Genomic DNA, 22,332 nt, shown 5'->3' with positions numbered 1-22,332 from the left:
TACTAGGCAACCAAAAAAAGGACAAAAAGAGGACAAAAAAGGAAGCTCTCCAGCGGGGAATTGAACCCCGGTCTCCCGCGATCTGTCAATTGCTTGACAAGCGGAAATACTGACCACTATACTACTGAAGATGTCGAACAGGATCTTGTTGACCCGATTGATGGAAGACAGGCAAACTACATGGTATATGACCTGTTATTTTTTGTTGATAAAAAAGCGAAATATCGTGGTTTTGTTCGATGTCTTTTTTGTCAGGCGGGATCGCCGGAGGTGGAGTCGGCAAGGGAAAAAGTGGGGTAGGGCTGGTAGGGCTGGGCTAGTGGAAAGCTAGAGCCCTGCTTGGCCGCAAATTGCCGAGTTGGTAATGCGGGTACTTTGGTATTTGTTGAAAGAGGTAGGCAGCGGGCGGGACTCGTAGCGAATATGTTAAGAATGCAAGTGCTGTATCGTAGTCGTGAGATCCGTCTTATCAACCAATTAGCCTCCCAGTGCTGACATCTGTAGCAGGTGCATCACGCATTCAAGGGTCCTATACGGGATATCTCCCCTGAAGACGCAACTTCGCATGGCGAGGAAACTTGACTGGTGGTTTAGATGACCAAACGTTTCATTTGGGCCTGAGCTGAACCCGCCATCCTTGCAGACTTGCTTCCGTATGGGTGCGAATCATTTCGTACGTCACAAGTAGGGTCTAATTAGTCCCTGCATTTTGCAATCACGTTTTTGGGCTGTTTTCTTTGGTTAGCGACTTATCTGTTTGTGATGATTTAGCGTCACGTGACCGTTGTGCAACAGGCTGAGTCTGCAAGTGATCTTTGGATGTAGTAGAACCTACCAAAAAGGGTTTTTGTTTCTGGGCGCTTATTAAACCTCTGGATTGCTAGCTAGAAAATGGACATGCGTTGTCACCAGAGAGGAGAAGACATTGGGCATGTCAGCACTCAAGAGGGCTGAATATAGTATACTATCGCTCATGTCATCGAGCTCCGCTTTGCCCTTGATAATGCGTATATACTAAAAATAGTTGAAGTTAGAGAGCTTTTTCAAACTGGAGTCTATATCTATGTTTCAAACCGCTAAACGTAGTCGCAAAATGCGTAAACACATAGGCTCTCAACCGCATGCAACATAGGAACGCTGCTAAGGTTGACGAGGAATCGAAATTTCGGCCTCCAATGTAAATACATAGATACAAAACACCCTATTACTCCGCGCTTTACTTAATCTACGTATGAAGGCGCATGATGTAGCAACGTCAAAGCAGAACATTATCCAAGTACGAATACCTTTCAGACCTACAAATTCGTGTTGTATATATTGTCATTATTTCTCCCTCCATCCCTTTCTGGGCCTTCTCATACTGCACCCCTTGCATACCCCATCATGATATCTCTCCCACAATTTTCAATCCTAGCTCTACCCTCTAACCCGCTTGACACTGTGTAGGCGCATCTCCATAGACCCAATAAACCTGGCCTATTTGCTCTGGATAGTCACTACACTATTTGGCTAAGTTAGTAATGCTTAGAATGATGATATGTCAATGTGTACGCACTCCGCCATGACCACAAGGGAAGTGATATAAAAGTGCGCCATTGGTGACTCCGCATTTTCCATCGGGAAGGCATATCTACTTCGGGATTAGAGTGGGATCTGGCGCAATCGTTATTGAGACTTACGCCTCTACATCCGTTTGGCGAGAGACAGCCGACTTTTTTGCCGCGAGGTTCGGGCAGGGCTTTTGCGAGAGAGGAAAGGAGGGAGATAACGGGTGTGGAAAGTAGCATTCTGATATGATAGTCAGAGGTAACTTTGCCAGAGAAGCGAGGTAGACAGTGTACCATGGTACATATATAGGTATGGAGTGATCATAACCTTTTATAACTCTAGCTTTTGTAGACTAGCTATAGCTTCACAGTGCAGTCGGCGATTTTCGTGATGCGCAAAGCCATAATCTTTTACTTGTTTGATCAGCGTCACAACTCGGCCCTATAGACGCCGTGTCACGATACTCCATTACTAGTTGGGTCTGCAGAGGAATAGCCGTGGGGAGCTGGTTCGGTGTAACATGCTAGAACTTTCTACTCCCTGACTCTTATCTGGAACTACGGCATTTCTCTAGCATCCACCTTACTCTATCAACTACATAATCAGCCTGATAACTTTTTCAATCTCCGATACGCAGTGTATTAGATCTTGAGCAATGCCCACGCGCTGACCGTGATGTCCTGCTAAAGCTTGCGTTCTAGCACGTAGAAATAAACATTAGTGTGTAAATCACAAAGACAAGGTGCCTGGTGCATACTCGTAGTGCTAGTTAAAGTAGGCACAAACCTTGCAAAGACTGGTGAAAAAGTAAAATAAGGAATGGAAGTGAGTTAATGGAATGTCAAGATCAATAACTGCACCGATGATAGCCAAATTCAAACATGTCATAGCGGCATTTAGTGCCCCCTTAAACCATGGCTTTATCGGATAAGATCTCCAATAGGTGGGTAAATACGGTAAAACGCAGATATTTAGCCAAATGCTAGGTACAGGAAAGCCGCATTTACGCCTATATTAGACTATGTTCGAGTCAGACAGTCAAGATAGGAATGCATTTCGCGTCTATCACAATACCAAAACAACCATAGGCCTGCGATGTGTAAGTTTCGTCCATATAATGATTACTCCGTAAACCTTAGGTGCTGAGGCTTGATACGAAGTTATATGGATAGAGTTGTAAATGGAGAGGCTCCCACTATGCCACACACCCCGACATCGGAATCGTAAATCTTGTAGAGCTGATTGCTTTTCCAACTACTACATTTAACTAGGCCGGGAAGTTTCGAGGTCGCGCATATGCTTGTGACTGGAGAGGGTTTGCTGTTCCAACACAGTGCGTTATGGTATCATTTCGCTTGCTAGAACTATTAGAAACGCTATTTTTGGAAAAAAATATCTTCACACGACCGTGCTTCGTTATGGGTAGCGATACCGCCATCTCCGAATTGAACCGGACACACAATACGAGCGATCAGCGGGGTCGGATATCAACGTTGGTTGTGAAGGAGATTCAAATTGAAACGTAGTGATAGGAGGGATGCTTATCTTTCGTGATAGATAACTAAGCGTGCCCTCGCTTTGTCCTCCGTATCCCCGTATCCTAGAACTACAAGTCACTGAAATAGTACGAAGTTCCGGATGCTCGGCTAGTTGTATCTCCAAACCGGAGTCACGCAGAAGTAATAATCGACGCATTATTCAATACACTACTGAAGATGGTGAACCGGGATCTTAGTGATTCGAGTGGTGGTCCTATTCCCAAATGATTTTATTACGTATACATATTCGTGGCACAAAACCCAAGGCAGAGCGCGGGAAGGAGGGGCTTCTGGTGTGGATCTTTTTCTCTCTAGTTAAGCGGGGTCGCCGGGTCGCCGGGTATGGAGAGACAGAAAGGGAAAAGAGGGGTAGCACTACATAGTAAGCTGGGCTAGTGACAGATTGCCAAGTCGGTGATGGTGGAACAGGTGGACATCAGATGGGGATCTCAGCAAGGATGCCAAGAATGCAAGTGTAATAGTATACGCATAGCAAAAGGTGGATCGATCTGAACATATCCGCAAGCCACCAGGTAATTCCGAATCAAGAATTGTATTTACAATAAAGCATCTCAATCATCTACGAAAATAGCTGATGCGATTTGTTAAACCCATCTACTAAAAGAGATCAGTGGTACCAGTAAAATTACCCGTCTGGGTGGTGAAGTCGCGTGTGCTGCTAAAATCGGGGATGCGACCGAGCAGAATTTCCAACATGCGGTATCCGACGCCAGGCGTGTAGCCGGGCAACTCGTGACCCGCAAGACGCGCAGTGTAGAAAGTCAGACCACGCTCTTTGACCCAGGTGCCTTGATATCCGGCGCCAGCGAGCGCACCGGCGTTGAATTCGGGATGGTAAGGCACGTAGAGGTTTTCGGAGGGGTATCTAGAGAGACCCTGTGCGCCGTTCCAGGTCATGTTTTGGAGGGCTAGGAGGGTACCGTTCGTGCTGAGAAGCATGTCGAGGTCTCCAGAGCCGATAAGCACGTTGTTTGTTTTTTCCACAACGTTTTTGAGGACGCCGCTGTTGGCGGGTGGGATGGATGTGTCTGAGTTGTTTACACCAGCGCCGGCGAAGACGTTCTTATCTGTACACAACATCCATTTGCTGTCAGGGTTGGCATGAAGGGCCTTCTTGACGTCTGCGCGGTCAAAGTAGACTTCGGTGCCTGGTGCGACATAATCTCCTTGGTTGGTTCCACCGAGCGGCGTGGACTTGAACGGGCAGGTTTCGGTGATGTGGTAGATGTTGAAGCAAGGATTTACCGCGGAAATCGCCAGGGCGTAGTTATCGAACTGGTCGCAAATTGGGACATCACCTGTACTGTCGTATGGATTAGGGAGAGTCGGGAAGGGCCCCTTTGGCGGAGGAAACTTGAAGTATTTTTCATAATACTGTGTGTAACCGCATTCCTGGTCGCGCTTTCGGGCTCTTTCCAAGAAAGTTTGGTTCAAGTAGAAGACATTTTGCCAGAATTCGACATAGGGCCGGATGACGACCTGCTGCTGGACAGCATCAGTACCAAGGATGGGGTCATTGATTGCGATGCCACCGAGATTGAAGTACTTCTTGTCGTTGGCACGGATGAAGCTGTCAGCAATGTAAGGAACGTAATAACCAGCATACGACTCTCCGGTCACATATGTCTTCCAATTCCAGACACCAAAGAGATCGACAAAGTTCTTGTAAAAACCGCGGAATTGGTCGCTGAGTTCGTATTCGTTGCTGATATTGGGCTCGCCTTCCGAATAGCCGACACCAACAGGCTGCTCAATCCAAAGCATATTTGTGAGGTTGTGCCATGAATAAGGATTTTGAGTTGGGCCAAGAGTGCCGTCCTCCCACAGGAACGGGCCGTTCTCTGTGAGCAAACCAGAGAGTGAACTACATCCAGGGCCACCATTAAGCCTGCGTAAACGTTAGACTAAGACATGGGAGAAGGCCTTGAATTGACTTGCCAGATGACGATTTCCTCCGGTGTCTTGGCCAGGGTAGATGGAAAGAACCAGAAAAAAAGCTTGCGCGTTTCATTTGCATTGTTGGAGATGGGTAGCAAGCCGGCATAACTCTCACCTAAGTCGAAATCGACCAAGGGGACATGCTTGCCGTCGACAGCAAAAGCTAAAGGAGATGAGTACAAACGTATTTACACAGGACATATACATCAGTACTCACGTTTGGTTTTGGAGTTGAGAAAGGTATGAGCTCTCTTGTTGATCTCTGGGTTCTCAAAGTCCTGGCCAGGGACACGCTTCTCAATGACTGGACTGGAGCGATAGACTCTGTTAGGCCTGATAAAGCGAGGGCCGTTTGCAGCGAGAGCTGCTGAAGCGCAGAGAAAAGAGCCGAAGACCGAAAGGAGCTTCATGTTGAGATTGACTGACGAGCGGTCGCTACCAAAGCAGGAGGTTGTGAATCGAGGCAAACAGCGGTATTTGAGCACCGAGTACAAGACATGACGGCTGGACAAGCACCCCGGCACTTATCCCAGAATAGAAGGAGACATATTCTGCATGGGAATTCAAGCGTGATAAACCGTCAAGTATGTCAGCCGTGCAGGCCGCGTAGGCCGTGCCATCGGGCAGAGGTTGAGAGTGAATAAGCAATCACATAGCATCATGCAGTCGCCAATAAAACAAAGCTTGCGGACCTTCCTGAAACGTGTGATGGAGCCGTAAAGGTGGAGATTGTGATTGGAGGATATCCATGCAAGGTGTGCGGGAATAGTTCTGGTGCCCAGACTAAGTGGAGCGATGAGCCTCGGAGGGAAATGCTTGTCGATGCTTGGTCAAGCTTGTTCACCGGCGTGCGACACCATAGACAGCCCACCTGTTAGAACAGGTAGATAGCACAACAGGAAGTCATGCGTAGTCCCGCTTGTAAAGCTGTTTGCTAAACGCAAGATCGTAAGTGCATACGAGATGGGGCAAATTGTGGGTCTGCTCATCATTTTAGACAAGGTTTGCTGACTCCCGTAGAAACATGTTTTGCTTTGACATGGAGGCCCCGGCGGATGATCAAAATCCTGGCTCAATAGGTTGATGGGGAACAAAAGGGCCGGTGGCAGTAAGCACTACTACATATCGAGTAATCGAATGGTAGTATGTAAAGTGAATTTGTACTGAAGTTACGGGACTGCATAACAGACTACAGCAATGCTGCCGATCTGACCATTTTTGCCGAGACCGAGGTGTATTTACGCAAGTCGAGCGGTGCGATGATAAGATGATGGCAGATGCACCAAGGTTCTCAATTGGGCGCCACAACGGATGCCCGTATGTGGTAGGCGACATGTGGCGCAACGGCTGCCGTAGGTTTCCGTGCCACTACGGTCTACGTACACCTACAGCCCGCCCTCGGTCGCTGTTCGGCCAGACTTGTAAAGACGCTGATCAATACCATGCCATCTCAGACAACTTTCCATCCTTCTGGGAATGACAAAACCTTTCTATATCGTTTAGAACAACCTTCCCGAGCACCGCCGTGATATTGTCATCCCCCCAAGAATGTCCGCACCCAATACGCCATCCGTCTATCAGGCGACCTCGTCTCACGTGCACTCTAATGTCGACACATCCAACCTCTAGTAACATGACAGGCTCACTATGGCGTCATAGCCCACCAGATGCAGTCATAACTAACGAGTATCCATGCGAACATACGCTTTCTTATCTTTTGCCAGCAAACCCTATTCGCAAATCAACCAAGCCACCAGTGGGCGGAGAAAATTGCCGCAGCTTGACACCACTCTCGGCGAATATCTTGGCCGTCTGATCGTCGACCAAGTAGCCTTGATTGTATACGACCTCAGTTATACCGACCTGGGTGATCTTGACGCTGCATGTCAGACAGGGACATGTATTGCAGTAGAGGATAGCGCTGCCGCCGATACGGTCACGGCCTGCTTCGAGCAGGGCATTCTCTTCAGCGTGAAGACAGAGGCACGTGGAGAGACCAGAGCCTCCTTTTGCAGCATTGTTGCAACGAGGGCCTAGAGGTGGTCAGCACATAAAGCCAAAAGGTCCGTCAGTTGCACACATACATCCGCCCTCGTTGCAGTTGGTCATGCCACGTGGCGTACCATTGTATCCAGTGCTTATCACACGCTTCTCTCGAACTATGCAGCAACCGACTCTCCTTTTCATGCAGTTGCTCCGCAGTGCTGCCAGGTCGGCCAGCTGCATGAAGTATTGGTCCCAACTTGGACGCAGGCGGGCTTCATCGGTGAGGTCGAGGGCGCGTATGGCAGCGCGCAGAGAGTCTATCGATGTGGTACTATTGAGCAGATTGAGCTGTGCTCGGTAGGACAGCCCACTCAGGCCTGTGTTTGGAGCAAACTGATGATCATCGTTCTGGGCGACAAAGTCGAGGATGGATGGCGGAGTAGTGTTATTTGCTGTGCACCGATCATGGTACCGCTGCCACCGCACTTTGACGGGAGCATCGACACTGACAAGTAAAAAGAAAGGCCTCTTCAGCAGGGCGTCGACGACAGAGGCATCCCATATGTCGGTTGTGACCCATCGTTCCCTCCACCTTAGCGTAACAAAGTCGAGCAGCGAGTCGACATCCTGGAACGTGTACTGAGCATCTACAACAGGCTGCGTCGAGGCGGACTGGTCATTGTCGGGCTTTGCAGAAGGACCTGCCAGGCGTAGGCGGGTGAAGTTGTACTCGTCGATGAGGCACGAAGCTATCTCGGACTTGCCCGCGCAGATTCCTGCTGCCTTGTCAGCAACTGGCCGGCGAGTCTCGCGAGATTCTTGCCTCCACACACTCCAATAAGCATAATGATAGATGATTGCTGTATAGAAGGAGAGGCGGGTGACAAGAAGCTCGACGTGTCGGTGTCGATGAAGACGGGTTAGCGCGCGTGTGCGGCTGCAGGAACGCGCCTCAACGCTGCCCCGCCGTGACGGTGACGGCCTGGTGGGGGGCATGACATGCACATGGATGGCCGCCTGAAGCCCTCAGCAGCACATATCACGCTCTCTTGACAGCTTCACGTGCCTCACCCTCTGCCTTGCTTCTGGCCATCTATGTACATGCGTACCTACATACATACGTCCATATGACCTGCACGCCATAGACACTGTACTCTCTGCTCGCTACCCATCGCCCTCTCCCAACGCCTCCAACACCCCGCCAGCCCCGCCACCACCCACCATGGCGACCCTCAAGTTCGCGCCTTGGATGAGCGACGTCGATGTCCAGTTTTACGCCGCCCTCGCTCATATCAAAATAAACCATGACAAGCTCGACGACTCGGCGCGCAAAGTGCTGGGCCTGTACGAAGTTCGCCCCGCCGAGCACTCCTCGCGCTCCATGCGCATTCAGATCCATCCCAATGCGCTGACGTCGGATGAGTACGCCATATCATGCCGATACTTGCTACACGCCTAACACCCCGTTAGCACGCCCCCGACCTTTTGCCGCGCTGAAGGCATCATCAAGAACTGCAATACCATCGAGGACTACAAGAGCCTTGACCGCGCCGCCATACTCGAACGCTCTGCCCAGACAGTATGCCTGTCCACTCTCAGCCGCCTACTGGTCTGCTGACTATGCCTAGATATGGGATGCCATACACGACGGCTCCATCTACGAATGTCCCTCACTCCTCTCCTCCTTCACAGCAATAATCTTCGCCAACCTCAAGAAGTACAAGTTCACCTACCATTTTGGCTTTCCAGCCATCCAGTCAGATCCCCCTTGGAAACAGATAGGCCAGGTGACAAGGTTGCAGCCTAGAGAGACTACTTACCTTGTCGACGCCGTGCAGACATGGAGGTACAGTTCTGATGTGCGCCAAAGAGGTTTCTTTCTCGCCAAGCGCATACGCGGAGGCGGGGAGGGTGAAGATAGACCAAAGACACCAGTCACACCCTTGGAAGAGTTTGGCTACACGTGGGGTGTCGGCAGACTTGAAACTTACGAAAAGGGCTTCTTCGACAAGGTGGACAGCCAGGACCGCTTCATATGCTTCGCAGACCCCTCGACATACGAGACAAACCCAGGCTGGCCGCTGCGTAACCTTCTCATACTGATCCGGCACCGGTGGAACCTGCATGATGCCCAGATTCTGTGTTACCGCGATACGCATACACGGCGCGACCAATCCAACTCGCTGATTCTCCAGCTGCGCTCAGACCCAGACCCTAACGCCGCGCCTACATCGCCTATACTAGATCAGAAGAGCACCCCGCCATTACCCAAGGTTACAGGATGGGAGCGGACAGAAACAGGAAAGCTTACTTCGCGGAATGTCGACTTATCAGAGTACATGGACGAGACCAAATTGGCAGATCAGGCCGTGGACCTCAATCTCAAGCTCATCAAGTGGCGCATAGCTCCCTCGATTGATCTGGACGTCATCAAGAATTGTAAATGTCTATTATTGGGAGCGGGCACGCTCGGGACGTATGTCTCACGCACGCTGATGGGATGGGGCGTCCGAAAGATTACTTTTATTGACAATGCGACCGTCAGCTTTTCCAATCCCGTGCGACAACCCCTCTTTAACTTCCAAGACTGCCTAAAAGGCGGAGCGAAAAAGGCCGAGAGAGCTGCAGAGGCTCTGAAGGAGATTTATCCAGGGGTGGATGCAAACGGCCATGTCATGCAGGTTCCCATGCTTGGCCACCCCATGACGGACGCCGCAACGACTAAGACGGAATTTGAAAAGTTGCAACAACTGATTGCTGAACACGATGCCATTTTCCTGCTCATGGATACGAGAGAGAGCAGATGGCTACCAACCGTCATGGGCAAGGCACAGGGCAAAATTGTGCTGAACGCGGCTCTGGGATTCGACACTTATGTTGTCATGCGACACGGCCTGAAAGCAACCCAGGAGAACGAGGTAGAACTAGGATGCTACTTTTGCAACGACGTTGTTGCACCCGCAGACGTAAGTAACAATTTTCTCCACATGAATCAAGCAATACCAAACTAACAAACATGTACCAGTCCCTCAGCAACGCAACCCTCGATCAACAATGCACCGTCACCCGCCCAGGCGTCGCACCCCTCGCATCCAGCCTCCTAGTCGAACTCCTCATCTCCATCCTCCAGCACCCCGCAAAAGGTCTCGCTCCACCCCCTTCCCATCAAGCCCCGGCAGCATCACCATCCCACCCTTCTCTCCCTCCACCCTTCCAACACCCCCTCGGCACCATCCCCCACACAATCCGCGGCTACCTCTCCACCTTCTCCAACCTCCAAGTTGAAGGTAAGCCCTTTGATTGCTGCTCTGCCTGCAGTCCCAAAGTGCTAGATGCGTACACGGCGGATCCCTGGGGTTTTGTCCAGAAAGCGCTGAATGAGCGGGGTTGGGTCGAGGAAATGAGTGGGTTGAAGGAAGTCCAGCGGAAGGCGGATGAGGCGGCAGCGGATGTGGATTGGGAGGAGGATGAGGAGGAAGGGGGGTTAGAGGATGAGGGGGAGATTGTATGATGAGGGGTTTTTTTTTTGTTTTATAATGGATGGTGTGACGAATGAGTGTGTTGTGTAGTATTTTTGCTTTTATGAAAGTATACTGAGAAAGGGGGAGATGCAGAGAGAGTTATATTGTATCAATTTCGGCACTATGCAAATTTCATCTCTGATGTATTTCTAATCTTCCTCCTTATTATTTGAGTTTTTTTTTTTTTTTTTTTTTTAATTTGATATTGATTATTCTCCATTTTTTAAAGTTACCTAATTATTTCATATTTCTTGTGCCCATGTACTAACCTTTTGCTATCTCCTTTGTGCCTTACACATTTCCATCTCGCTTCCTTTCTTTCTACATACACATGTATATCCCTATCCATGCATGACAGCATTGTAAATGTAAAACCGTACATGTACAAAATCCCGTCCGTCCGTTTGTCCACCCAAAGCGGGGAACACAAACGGCGTCTCGCTCGCTATGCTAACCACATCGACATCGACATTGAACAAAAACAAGAATCGTCTAGTCATCTCGCTCTCTGTCGTAGGTGTACTTACTCAGCTCTTAAACTGAAAAAAAAAACAAAAGACAAAAAACTTTCGCTAAGTAGACGAACAACATACATGTACCTCAAAAACTACCCTTCATATCCAGGCAACCGCACAACTTGCACATGCGTAAATCTATCTAGCATACGCCCCCTTTTCAAAATCAACATCGTACGGCTCATCGCTATCGGCCCTCCTGGGCCTTGTGCGACTCTGGCTTTGATTGCGGCTCCGACTATGACTCTGGGTCCGCGAGTGTACTGGCTGCGACACAGGAACCTCGGGCTCATATGCCGGAGATTCTGTGCGTGGAAGTTGCCAGTCGTCCATGTAGCGTGGGGGGCTGGGTCCGGGATGAAGTTCGTCGTCTTCGTCACTGGTGCGGCTGATGCTTGGGAGGAGATTTGACGAGTCGCCTTTTACGAGGCCGAGACGCTCTTCTTCGGTTGCTGTGGCGTTACCGCCTCTGGCGTCACGGCTGCTCTTGCGGCTGTGGCGGCTGGTTGGGCGGGGTTTGTTGCTGCTAGACGATGACATGGGGTCTCCAGTTGAGTCTGGACGGTTGCGTCCAAAGACGTTTTGAAACGAGAATTGGCGTCTGGTTGTTGGAGGGGCTAACGATGGGGACTCGGAACCACCTTGACGGGATGGAGGAGTGGCAAACTGGATGTGGGGGTCAAGCGGCTTGTAGGATGTGTCTTGGGTCATTAAGCTCTTTTTGTAGGATGCGCCGTCAGATCCATGCTCTGAAGCACCGTCGGCTTGGGGGATGGGTGGTAGTGGGTGCATGTCCATGCCGGGCACAGGTGTATGTGAGCTGTCTCGACTGCTAGTCGATTTGCCACGCGAGCGTAACCGCTGAAAGAAGCCAGGATGGAAACTGTCATTGTCTTCGTCAGAGTCATCAGGTGGAAACTGAGACATTCCAAGTGGAGGGTGGATGGCCTTGGTTTGCACGATAGTAGTGTTCCGGGTCGGTGGTCGATTGGGGTCAAGGACGGTCTTGCGCCTGCGGATACCGTCGAATTCCACCTGTTCGCCTTCGCCAATGGGCTGCATGTGCTCTTCTTGGATCTTGCGAGCCTCGGCAAGCTCCTTGTGGGATCGGGCTTTGGATAGCGACCTGAGGATAGCGGCTCCACCACGAAGGGTATCAGCGCGTGGCTCGTACTCCGGCTCCTCCACCTCGGCAACAGTGCGGACCTGATCGAGATCGCCTTTGAAGACGGCCGAGTCAGGGACGTCTTTGGCTGACTTGGATAGTTGTAGAAGCACGACTCCAGCGCAAATTTGAAGGAAGCCCATGATGACGGTTACAATCTGAAGTGGCGTACCTTTGAAACCCTGGAACAAGACGGCCGAGGTGACAATGGTAGCTGAAGTGAAAAAGACATAGTAAGTTGGTGTTACCAGGGCGGCGTTGAACAGGTTCAAGGCTTTCTGGGCAAAGCTTAGTAGTGGTCACGGGCCAAGACATGGGTGACTTACGTTGAGATAGATGATTTCTGTCAACAGCGTGGCTACGACAAAGACGAGTAGGACGTATAAGAACCACTCCTTGAACTGTCCACCGTAGGTGCCCGAAGCCTGGGCTACCACAGCGGCACCGAGGCCCTGGGTTGCGACAACGCTAAGACCTCCGATCAGACTACAGATGGTGAGGTAGACCATCATGCTTCGCTTTCCATACTTGGGGCCAAGCCACAGAGCGATCACGACGCATGCGACAATAATAACTCCAGCATAACTGAGGAATCCGGGAGTAAGGACCCATTTCTTCATATCCTGAATGCGGGCGACGGACGATTGTTCAGGCGCATTCACGGCAATGACGACGGAGCCGATGATACAGTTGAAACAGCCGACTTTTCCAACGAAACTGAGGCGTTCTTTCAAGAATATCTCGGAGAGAATAGCACAAATGACGACCGACAGTGCACCCATGGGGGTCACGAGAATGGCATCGGTAAAGGCATATGCGACCAGATTACTGCGCTCAAGTTAGCGAAACCCTGGGCCAGCATGGGCAAAAGTGTAGTGTACCATATCTCTCCAACAATCATGAGCGTCATGCCAAGCCACCACCAGGCGTTTTTGAGGTATCCATAACCCTCGCCTGCCTCTTCGTTGTACTTTTTGTTGGCCTGCAGTAGGCCATGTTTCTTGATGACAAAGGACGAGCCGATGAAGACTCCGGAGGAGATGGCCAAGACTAGACCAATAATTTTATAGGAAGCAGGACGGTTGGCTGTGTTGCCGCCCATGCCGCCGGCGCGGGCATGAAGTTCGTGGGCGGCATGGAGGAGTTGGGCGGTCGAATCCATTGTGTTGGGTGGGCTGTCGCAGCAGATGGTGACAATTGCTGGCGCACCGGGGGTTTGCCCTCGTGGGTATGCGTAGGTTGGGAGCGTCGTCTATGGAGGTAACATGGAGGGTGTGTTATGGTGGAGGCGCAGGCGTGGGCGGCTGTATGCACGAGGCTGGGCTGTGCAGCGGCTGATGTTTTGGGAAGTCTGTTTGGCCCAGGGTCCGGCGGGGGTGAAGGCGGCGCAGAGAGGGGGGAGAGGGGAGGAGGGAGTCAGTGGAAGAGAGGGTACAACGCTGTGTTGTTATTGTTGTTGTCGGTGGTGGTGGTAGTAGTGAATAATAATGGTACGAGCCGGGTGCAGGCGTCGAGTGCGGCTGCGGCTCGTTGGTGCGTAATCGTATTCGTCGTGGTGCGAATGGGAGGATGGTCTAGAAGGACAGGGCCGTTTGGAGGACTCAGCCGACCGTTTTCGCGACAGTGCGGGCGCGTGACAGGCGCGGGAGATTGTGTATGTGCGAATGGATGTATAGACAATGCAGAGTCTGCGACTTGTGCGAGACAGCAGGAATGTTCAATAGGCGGCGAGACGGCATGTTTACGAGCAGCTGGTTTCATCCCCGGCCCGTCAACAAGGAATCTGGCCTGGCTGCAGGGGCAACGGGCAACGGAGGCCAGGATGCTCCATGAGACGTCACTGGCCAAGCCTCCACCCACCACCCACAGACTGCAATTCCACCATCGCCAGTCTGCCCCCCCGAAGCTGCACTTCCGCCCATGGCCGTTGACATCACCGATCCCCACGACATCTTTGCTGCTGCCAGCGTGGCCCAGATCCATGCTGCCCTTAGCCAATTGCATGACCATGAGGCCGCCGTCACGCGCCAGCTGAACGCCCTCATCGCCTCCCAAAAGGACCTCTCCCGTGAACTCGGCCGTCTGGATCTGCTGCGCGCCCACCTCGGCACTCAGACCGTCAACACGCGCGCCATCAGCAATGGCATGCTGTCCGATGCTGCTTCTACTGCCACTCGCATCTCAGGCGCCGTCAAACGGCTAGACCAGGAGCAGTCCAATGTCAAGGCCACGTTGCACGTCGTCGAACAGGTGGCCGAGCTCAAGGCCTGCGTCCTGGGCGTCCACGGCTCCATGGGCGCGCCTCAGGACTGGGAGACGGCCGCAGGTTACCTCAGCCGTGCTGCAAAAATCCCCGACGATGTCGTAAACGGTAGTTTTGCAGAGGAAATTGTGCCCACAGCCGAAGTGCCAGACCCTCCACGTGTGACGCTTGACGCCGCTGCCGAATCCCTCTGCGGCCTCTTTTTGCGCGAGTTTGAAAAAGCTGCCAAGGATGGCGACGGCTCAAAGGTAACGAGATTCTTCAAACTGTTCCCCTTGATTGGGAGGACAGACGTTGGCTTAGATGCGTACGGCCGCTATGTTTGCCAGGGTGTGGCTTCGAGGGCACGCGCAAACTTCAACTCGGCCTCGCCAGCCCAGAGAAACGAGGGTTTCTTCTACGGCAACACCATCACCAAACTGTTTGAACACATTGCGCAGATTGTAGACGGACACGAGCCGCTAGTAGAACGCCACTATGGCCCGGGCATGATGCAAAAGGTTATTGAGCGTCTGCAGATTGAAGCCGACGTCCAAGGCGGCATCGTGCTCGATACATGGCATGAAGAACGTCACATTGACCGCAAACTGGCCGATATCAAATCCTATGCATTCTCTTTCCTAGTCCAAAGTTTCCTCCCAGCCCAAAAGCCTTCTTCCGGGACACCTCGCGCAAGCTCACCAGCCAATGGTGTGGCGCGCACAAGTGAAGACGAAGGGGTCGATATGAAGGAGATTGACGCCCTGCTTGGCGAAGGTGCTCTCATACTAGGCCGCTATGCTCTGTATGCTCGCTTCATCTCCGACAAGTGTGCGGTAAGTGCAACACGCCATTGTCGCAATCCATTACTCACGCATGCAGCCTGCTGAGCCCGACGAACACATCGACTATGGCTTGGTCATGCCCAATTTCCTAGCGACCAGCAACCTCCACAAGAAGGTCAACAGCCACCTCATTGAGCCAGTTAACGCCATGACGACCTTTTTCTTCCGCAGATCAGTAGAGAAGGCCTTTCAACTGGACGAGTCACCGGCAGACCTCACTCTGAACCCAAACAGGCCCCTTGGGTCCAACCCGCCTTTTATAACATCAGCTGTTGACGACGTCATGTACATTGTCAACCAGGTTCTGCAGAGGACACTCGCTACATCGCAACGGGCCGTTGTGGCTAGTGTAATTCCCGCTGTAAGCCATATCCTCGGCGCCGAGTTTATCGGTATGATACAAAGAAAGATGCGGGACGAAAGCTACCCAAAGCCCGTCATCCAGGGCGGGCTCCCGCCTGAGGATAAGGTTATTGCCTTTTTAGTATTGATCAATAATCTCGACATTGCCAACGACTATGTCAAGCGCATAGTTCAGCAGCAGCTGCGCATCCAGCCGCAACCCGGCCAAGAAGATGCCCACTCCCCTTTGCAAGACCTTTTCCCGTTCGGACACGATGCAACCTTTGTCGAGAACACTCTCAAATCAATGGAAAAGTCCTTTGCTACCAAGAGTGGTGATTTGCTCAACGACGGTATCACGGTTCTGTTCTCCAATGTTCTCAAACCCCGCATCCGGCCAATCTTGGCCGAGGCCTTTAGGGATATCAGATATGACCCTGGTGGGGACGACGCAAATGATGACGAAGATACCGAAGATACTGACATTGTCAAAGCTCGCTTTGATCGTGGCTGGGGTGTTGTTATTCGCCCAATCAAACGTATTCTTACCGCAGCAAACTTCGACCGTCTTCTTGCCCTTGGTCTCAACTATCTGGCTTCTGCACTGGAAAAACGCATCAAGAGCTACTACGGCAGAGTGAATGAACTCGGGGCGGTTCGGCTCGAGCGGGACATTGCGGGCATCATCACAGCCGCTACCAGTGGCGGTGCGTATGCGCTTCGCGATGCATTCCAAAAGTGCACGCAGATGACCTTGATCTTGAACATGGAAGATGATGAGTTTGAGCAAGTCGCCATTGATGACGCTGCTGGCGAATCAGGAATATCCTGGGTACTTGATCTGGAGGAGAGGAATAGGGTAAGAGCAATTGTCAAAGGATAGATTAAACGCAGCTGTGAACCCAGTCCGGTTAGCGCTTATGATAGATGAATGTACAAACTTTGTTTGTCCGGGTTGATATGGCCTGATATACTATTACATGTTTGCAAGAACTCAGAACCCCTCACCGGCTCGTGCGCTTCAAGTGGGCTATGACCACCCCACTCTTCTCGTATGCAGCCTCCGTAGTCTCCGCCTCTGTTTTATAAGGTTGTGCTCTTACTTTTGCCGACCCACTATCGAAGGAATCGCTAGTACCTGTCTTGGACCAAGAGGTGTGACCCGCTGCGGCTTGGCTTCCAATATAACCCCTGGTGCCCCAAGTATCATGCGCCAACTATCGTCCCGATACGTTGCTTGATCTTATGTAGACGTATTCGTCCAGTTCTCTCTAGCCGTTCTCTTTCCACGCACATCATTGTACGCCACTCCTGTTGCCCGCTTGCGCGATGCGCCAGTCGCACGTAGCCGCCGTTGGGCTTTCGCTTCTGTTGGCACCCCTGTCAAACGCCCAGTGCCCGCCTTACCAGAACTACGCCAACCAACGCCACGAACCCTTCTCCAAGGGAAAATGGAGCTTGAGCTATGCGAGGCCCATCGAGCCGTGTAGGACGTTTCGCGCCCCAGAGGTTGAAGAGACGATTGGTAGATTGCGCGATGTGATTAAAGATCCCGATCTGTTCCGGGTAAGTACTGACTCGACTTTGATTTTGTGTAGTAGTACGTAAAACGAGTGTCTTACTGATGCTTCAAACAGCTCTTTGAAAACACATGGCCAAGCACATTGGACACAACAATTGCGTGGCGAGGACTCGCGAAAGATGCCAACAATGCCACAACGGAAGAGGAATTGACTTTTGTCATTACTGGCGATATTCAGGCCATGTGGCTGCGTGACTCGGCCAACCAACTCCAAGCCTACCTGTCCGTGTTGAAACCCAATTCTAGCCATGACAGTCTTGCTAGTTTGTTCCGTGGCGCCATCAACCTCCAAGCACGCTACATTCTCGGAAACGCATTTTGCAACGCCTTCCAAGCCCCAGATGAGAGTGGTATCCCGCAAAGAAGCAGCCAGAATGACGACCGTATTACTCCGCCGTACGATTACTTCAAAGTATTCTCTTGCCAGTGGGAACTCGACTCTGTCGCCTCTTTCCTCCAGCTCTCAACCGACTATGCAATCGCCACACGTGACTACGAATTCTTCCAAAACTCTAGCAACTGGACCAAAGCCGTTGAGCTCATCCTGGACACAGCAGAAAGCATGATGATCGACAGCTACTCCGAGGACGGCGTTTGGCAGCACACTCCATACACCTACTGCGCACCCTACGGCGGCACCCCCATCAACAACTGCAACGGAAGCCCCCACCGCGGCAATCTCGGCCTCGTCCGCTCCTTCCATCGCCCCAGCGACGACGCCTGCACCTATCAATACCTCATCCCCTCCAACATGATGTTCTCCTCCGCCCTCAACACCTCCTCCGCCATAATGTCCCGACTCGAAGCTTCCTCGTCTGGTGACCTAACAACCCGCATGCAACAAATGAGCACAGACATAAACCGCGGTATAGAAAGATATGGCCTCGCCAATGACCCAACCCATGGCAAAATATACGCCTACGAAGTCGACGGCTACGGCGGCGCTAATATAATGGATGATCCCAACGTTCCGTCTCTTTTATCAGCGCCCTACATTGGATACACAACGATCAACGATCCCATTTACAAAAACACGAGAAATAAAGTGCTCTCGAGAGATAACCCGTACTATGCCGTTGGTCCTGCGATCACGGGCGTAGCGAGTCCACACACCCTCCCAGGGAAACCGTGGCCCATGGCGCTTATCATGACGATTTTGACCTCGGAAGATGACGATGAAATTACGAGGAATCTGAAGTGGTTGGTTTCAAGTACGGATGGCCTGGGGCTCATGCACGAGAGTGTGGATGCCCGGAATGCAGGGGTTTGGTCACGGCAGTGGTTTAGCTGGGCGAATGGGCTGATGGGACAGATGATTTTGGATTTGGAGAAGAGGAAGCCGCATCTTTTGGACTTGTCGTTTCAGTAGGTGGGTTATTCAGTTAGTTGAGTAAAACGTAAATAGGGGTTTTTTTTGGTCTGGCTATTTCGATGTAGATAAAATGAATAAGTTGGCACGTGCACAGTCTTTGTGCAAGTGAAAGTGAATTGCCGAGTCCTGTTTCATCCGATCTAAGTCAAGTTTGAAAACTACAAAAAAGAACCAATTTACCACACCTATGCCAGTACTTAGAGGCATAAGGACATAAGGAGCAAAAAGAGAGTAGACCTAACTACGAGGACTGACCTAGCCGAGGTTTGAACACCACGTATAGGGGACAAAGTAAGTGCATACCACATATCTTCGATCTAGGAAAAACAAATGAAAACAACAATCTCCAGAATTTCACCGCTACGCTCCTCACTATGCTCTCAACGCCTAGCATCTTCCACTACTTTGTCCTGACATGCGGAATTCTCCTCTTCCGACTGACCAGCATCCCTATGGGCGTGATATCAATTATGATCGCCATAAGCCTTTGTATCCTTATTGCTAAACCCTTGGTCGTATTCCTAACCTGAATTATGCCTGTTTGGAAACCCTGAGAGCTGACTGTGCATGTATCTTGTAGAATGGCTAAGCGTCTGTTTCATCATCAGATGCACACTCGCGCGGGTCCAGAAACATTGGCTTCAAGTCAAGCGACGCATGCCTATCTGCGAGACTTTGATGGATCTCCTAGACACTGACTCTATAACTTATTGTATATCTCTCGTGGGTGGGCGGATGAGTGAAGGTGTCTAAGCCAAGTATTCGATCAAGCAGCTGCCATAGCTCTCCCCATGGATCCAGTTCGGGTTCGAAAAGCAATGGCCCCTTTGAAGACAGAGCATAATCCATGGGTGTGTGGCCGGAGTGAAGAAGCTCTGCGAGTAGTGGTACTCTCTCTTCAAACTCTTCGTTCTTGTGTTTGCCTTTGTTAGAGTAAAAGAGATCACGTTGCTCTTGGGTTGGACTGAGATCATCAGACGGTACAGCAAGAAGAGGGCTGTACATGTTGCGACCTTCGCTTCCAAAGAGGTCAAATATAAGAATTCGATGAGAAGGGCTTGCGTCAAGTCGCTCAAATTCCGTTGCTGTGATAGATGGGCCGCGAGATGTGCTTTCTCTGGTCTTTGAGTATACAAGCAAAGGAATGACTGAAGTGTGCCGATGGAGTTCAGAAATTGTGCACGGCACCTGTCGATCTTCAGCATAGCGTTTTTGCTGCTTGGTGGTCCATGTGTATCGACAGTAGGCGAAATCTGCGACCGAATTTGACCGAGAGAGAACGACGAGTAGTCCGGATCGATGCGTTGCACATTGGGCCATGATTGTGAAGAACAGCTTTTGGTGGAAGCTTTGGACATAATCGCCGGAAGGCGCAATCTCGTGAATAGAAGCTGACTTCGAGGGGTTGGTAGCTTTTTCGGTTTTTCGGTGAGGACGTCCACCCGTGTGACGAGGTTGTGGGTTCTGTTGGATGATTTCATAAACTCGCTGGACCCAGTGTCCGTCTGGATCCATGCGTAGCCAGTATGGCTCAAATTCAGGTCTGCTGAAGTCTTCTTCTTTCGCATCTGTTGTGTAGAATTTGTCAGGAATTCTCCACTCTGGAAGAAAGAAGCATTGCTTCCAAGACGTCTTCTGGTTGGTGTAGTCGAACTGGTATAAGAGAAAGTCAAACCTAAGGAAGTTAGTGATGGTTCGCATATAGTATAGAAAAGCTTACCGTTCGTGTTCAGTAAAGTAGTGACGCAGCTGGTTATGACGCATGTTGCGCGCGATTCCGATTTTGTTGAGTGGTGATGCGGGTGATCGATATAACGCGTCAATTTTGTACTGGACGAAAACTTGACGGCGGCGTGACAGCCCTGCTAGAGTGTCCGGCACGAGCAACTTGAAATCTGCTAAGCGTGGTTGAAGATTGACGAATTGAAACTCCATGCAAACTCTGCTCGTGCGAATAGCTCTCCATATTTCCAATACTCCTTTGAAAGAAGAAAAATGTTGCGAGTCTTCGGTTGGCGCTAAACTTTCGTTTCCTTACTCAACACATGGTACCCAACCAAAGCTTTTGACACCAGTCCATGGGTTGATATAATCACCGAAACCTTGTGCACAATTCTTGATGCTTTCGATAGCTTCGGACAGGAGAGATATCGGCATGCGGTAAGGACTGTTGCAAGGACTTAGGTGGCCATAAGCGGAAGGTGGTAAGAATGATTTCCGTGTGAAGTTGACTGCGACCTTACGTGTCTTGATGTCTCCAATTATATCGCCGCTGAACCGGTTTGGTATGATTTCTACATATTCTGGATTGATGGCGCATACAGCAATGTAGAATCCGACACGAGCTCTTTGCCTGACGGTTGTGATGTAACGTTGGTCTTCTGGACGGTTCGACACACTGCTCTTGATGTCAAAAGGGACTAGAATACGCTTCCAATGCTCACTGGTGTTGCGGAGCATCCGAACCTGCTCGTTGAGTTGCCAGAAGCGTTCCGTGTAGCTCCCTGTCGGAGGCTCGCTATTGAGCGTCGCGTAGAGTGCGCCATCGGCAATGGCAAATTCGTACGATCGCAAAACGAACGGACAACATGAAAGGTGTGAGAATATTTCGGCTTCGAAGTGGGTGCCGCGATTGCGATTAATGCAAGAATCGATCTCAGCCAAGAGACTGTCATGGTGGGCGTTGAGAGGCATCGCTAACGATTGTAGCAAGGAGGGAAGGAGGGCAATGATTGTGGAGGTAGACGCCAAACCCGACTCTGTGTCACCTTGATGCGATCAACCCAGCACTTTCACGAAAACGGTTTCTGTACAACGCAGTGGCTTGAATTTGGCGCTTACAGGCTTTGGTGCCTCTACGACGAAACAGAGGCTAATGAAGTTACTTCTATCGCTTACTTGGAAACCTTCCAAAACTGCGTTAAGTATGAAAACACCCGTGCGAAAAGTTCTCCTCTAGCAGAGTTTTGTAGCCCTTGGCGCGTTGGGTAAGCGTTGGGAAGACGTGTGCAGTGACGCTTCTCTGGCGGCTCGCCCTCGGCATCGCTGGTCCTTTGTCGCTTTTTCGCATCGCATTCTGCAAGCGAGAGTGATCTCGAAGTGGGTAGTTGGAGTGAATCGATGTAAAGGTCGAGTGTACCATCGAATATAATTTAATCGGTAATTACAGGTACGATTAGCTCGAAACTAAGCTGACTACACTCACCAATGCGAATTTGCGTGGGTGATGTGAGCTTCACCGGGGTGTTACACAATCTGATAAAGTTGCTCCCATGGGCAAGACCGATTTGCACACCTTGCGATGAGGTATTCCTTATGTACAACTGACGTTCCTGGAGATCAAAGAATACAATAAAGTGGTGTGGTGCGACCTCGTCTGATTGCGGCAAAAGGTAGTCGCACGAGCGTGACGAGCCAACGGAGAAACAACGCCGACCCAATATAGTAGCAAATGATAGTCTGATAATTCGATGTTGAACGACTCCAGGATTGAATGTAGAGCGGCGAGTTTCTGATACGATATGGCACATGTTCCATCGCATCAATGTTGTAGAGTATGAGGCTTCTGACAGCGGAATCATCTCGAGGAACACCATCATGGATGGGGAAAAGGAAGACATTGGGTAGCGGTTGTTTGAAGCAGACAGAAGGAAATGATAACAGAAATGCTTTTCAACAATATGGATGCATGTCTCAAAACACAGTGAGACGCAAGAT

General features: G+C 50.8%; 8 protein-coding genes across 8 annotated transcripts; 2 read left to right on the top strand and 6 right to left on the bottom strand.

Moving 5' to 3' along the window:
- Positions 1–3,704: 3,704 nt before the first annotated feature.
- COCVIDRAFT_35188 (hypothetical protein) lies at positions 3,705–5,455 on the bottom strand (the record flags this gene model as incomplete). The annotated part of the gene is made up of 3 exons (XM_014704178.1): positions 3,705–4,995; positions 5,046–5,208; positions 5,263–5,455. 3 exons carry the CDS (start codon positions 5,453–5,455, stop codon positions 3,705–3,707), a joined length of 1,647 nt encoding a protein of 548 aa, XP_014559664.1.
- A 153-nt stretch (positions 5,456–5,608) lies between these two features.
- On the bottom strand, positions 5,609–5,815 carry COCVIDRAFT_91467 (hypothetical protein; the record flags this gene model as incomplete). The annotated part of the gene is made up of 1 exon (XM_014704177.1): positions 5,609–5,815. A coding segment is annotated over one exon (207 nt), but the record flags the coding sequence as incomplete, so codon positions are not given.
- Positions 5,816–6,755: 940 nt separating this feature from the next.
- On the bottom strand, positions 6,756–7,876 carry COCVIDRAFT_35187 (hypothetical protein; the record flags this gene model as incomplete). Its single annotated transcript, XM_014704176.1, has 3 exons — positions 6,756–7,078; positions 7,130–7,807; positions 7,855–7,876. 3 exons carry the CDS (start codon positions 7,874–7,876, stop codon positions 6,756–6,758), a joined length of 1,023 nt encoding a protein of 340 aa, XP_014559662.1.
- Positions 7,877–8,253: 377 nt separating this feature from the next.
- On the top strand, positions 8,254–10,542 carry COCVIDRAFT_24097 (hypothetical protein; the record flags this gene model as incomplete). The annotated part of the gene is made up of 4 exons (XM_014704125.1): positions 8,254–8,453; positions 8,502–8,610; positions 8,660–9,997; positions 10,057–10,542. The coding sequence occupies 4 exons, from the start codon at positions 8,254–8,256 to the stop codon at positions 10,540–10,542; spliced, it is 2,133 nt and encodes a 710-aa protein (XP_014559611.1).
- Positions 10,543–11,205: 663 nt separating this feature from the next.
- COCVIDRAFT_13483 (hypothetical protein) lies at positions 11,206–13,394 on the bottom strand (the record flags this gene model as incomplete). The annotated part of the gene is made up of 3 exons (XM_014704099.1): positions 11,206–12,510; positions 12,559–13,060; positions 13,114–13,394. The coding sequence occupies 3 exons, from the start codon at positions 13,392–13,394 to the stop codon at positions 11,206–11,208; spliced, it is 2,088 nt and encodes a 695-aa protein (XP_014559585.1).
- Positions 13,395–14,152: 758 nt separating this feature from the next.
- Positions 14,153–18,612, top strand: COCVIDRAFT_91463 (glycoside hydrolase family 125 protein; the record flags this gene model as incomplete). Its single annotated transcript, XM_014704175.1, has 5 exons — positions 14,153–15,310; positions 15,357–16,520; positions 17,057–17,227; positions 17,299–17,426; positions 17,490–18,612. 5 exons carry the CDS (start codon positions 14,153–14,155, stop codon positions 18,610–18,612), a joined length of 3,744 nt encoding a protein of 1,247 aa, XP_014559661.1.
- Positions 18,613–19,302: 690 nt separating this feature from the next.
- COCVIDRAFT_24094 (hypothetical protein) lies at positions 19,303–20,379 on the bottom strand (the record flags this gene model as incomplete). The annotated part of the gene is made up of 2 exons (XM_014704124.1): positions 19,303–20,290; positions 20,336–20,379. The coding sequence occupies 2 exons, from the start codon at positions 20,377–20,379 to the stop codon at positions 19,303–19,305; spliced, it is 1,032 nt and encodes a 343-aa protein (XP_014559610.1).
- A 270-nt stretch (positions 20,380–20,649) lies between these two features.
- On the bottom strand, positions 20,650–21,309 carry COCVIDRAFT_24093 (hypothetical protein; the record flags this gene model as incomplete). Its single annotated transcript, XM_014704123.1, has 1 exon — positions 20,650–21,309. One exon carries the CDS (start codon positions 21,307–21,309, stop codon positions 20,650–20,652), a length of 660 nt encoding a protein of 219 aa, XP_014559609.1.
- Between the last annotated feature and the right edge of the window lie 1,023 nt (positions 21,310–22,332).

Source organism: Bipolaris victoriae, assembly GCF_000527765.1.
Source record: "Bipolaris victoriae FI3 unplaced genomic scaffold scaffold_17, whole genome shotgun sequence".
Taxonomy (NCBI): Eukaryota; Fungi; Ascomycota; class Dothideomycetes; order Pleosporales; family Pleosporaceae; genus Bipolaris; species Bipolaris victoriae.
Note: the sequence above shows the minus strand (reverse complement) of the source record. Positions and strands in the feature narration are given on the sequence as shown.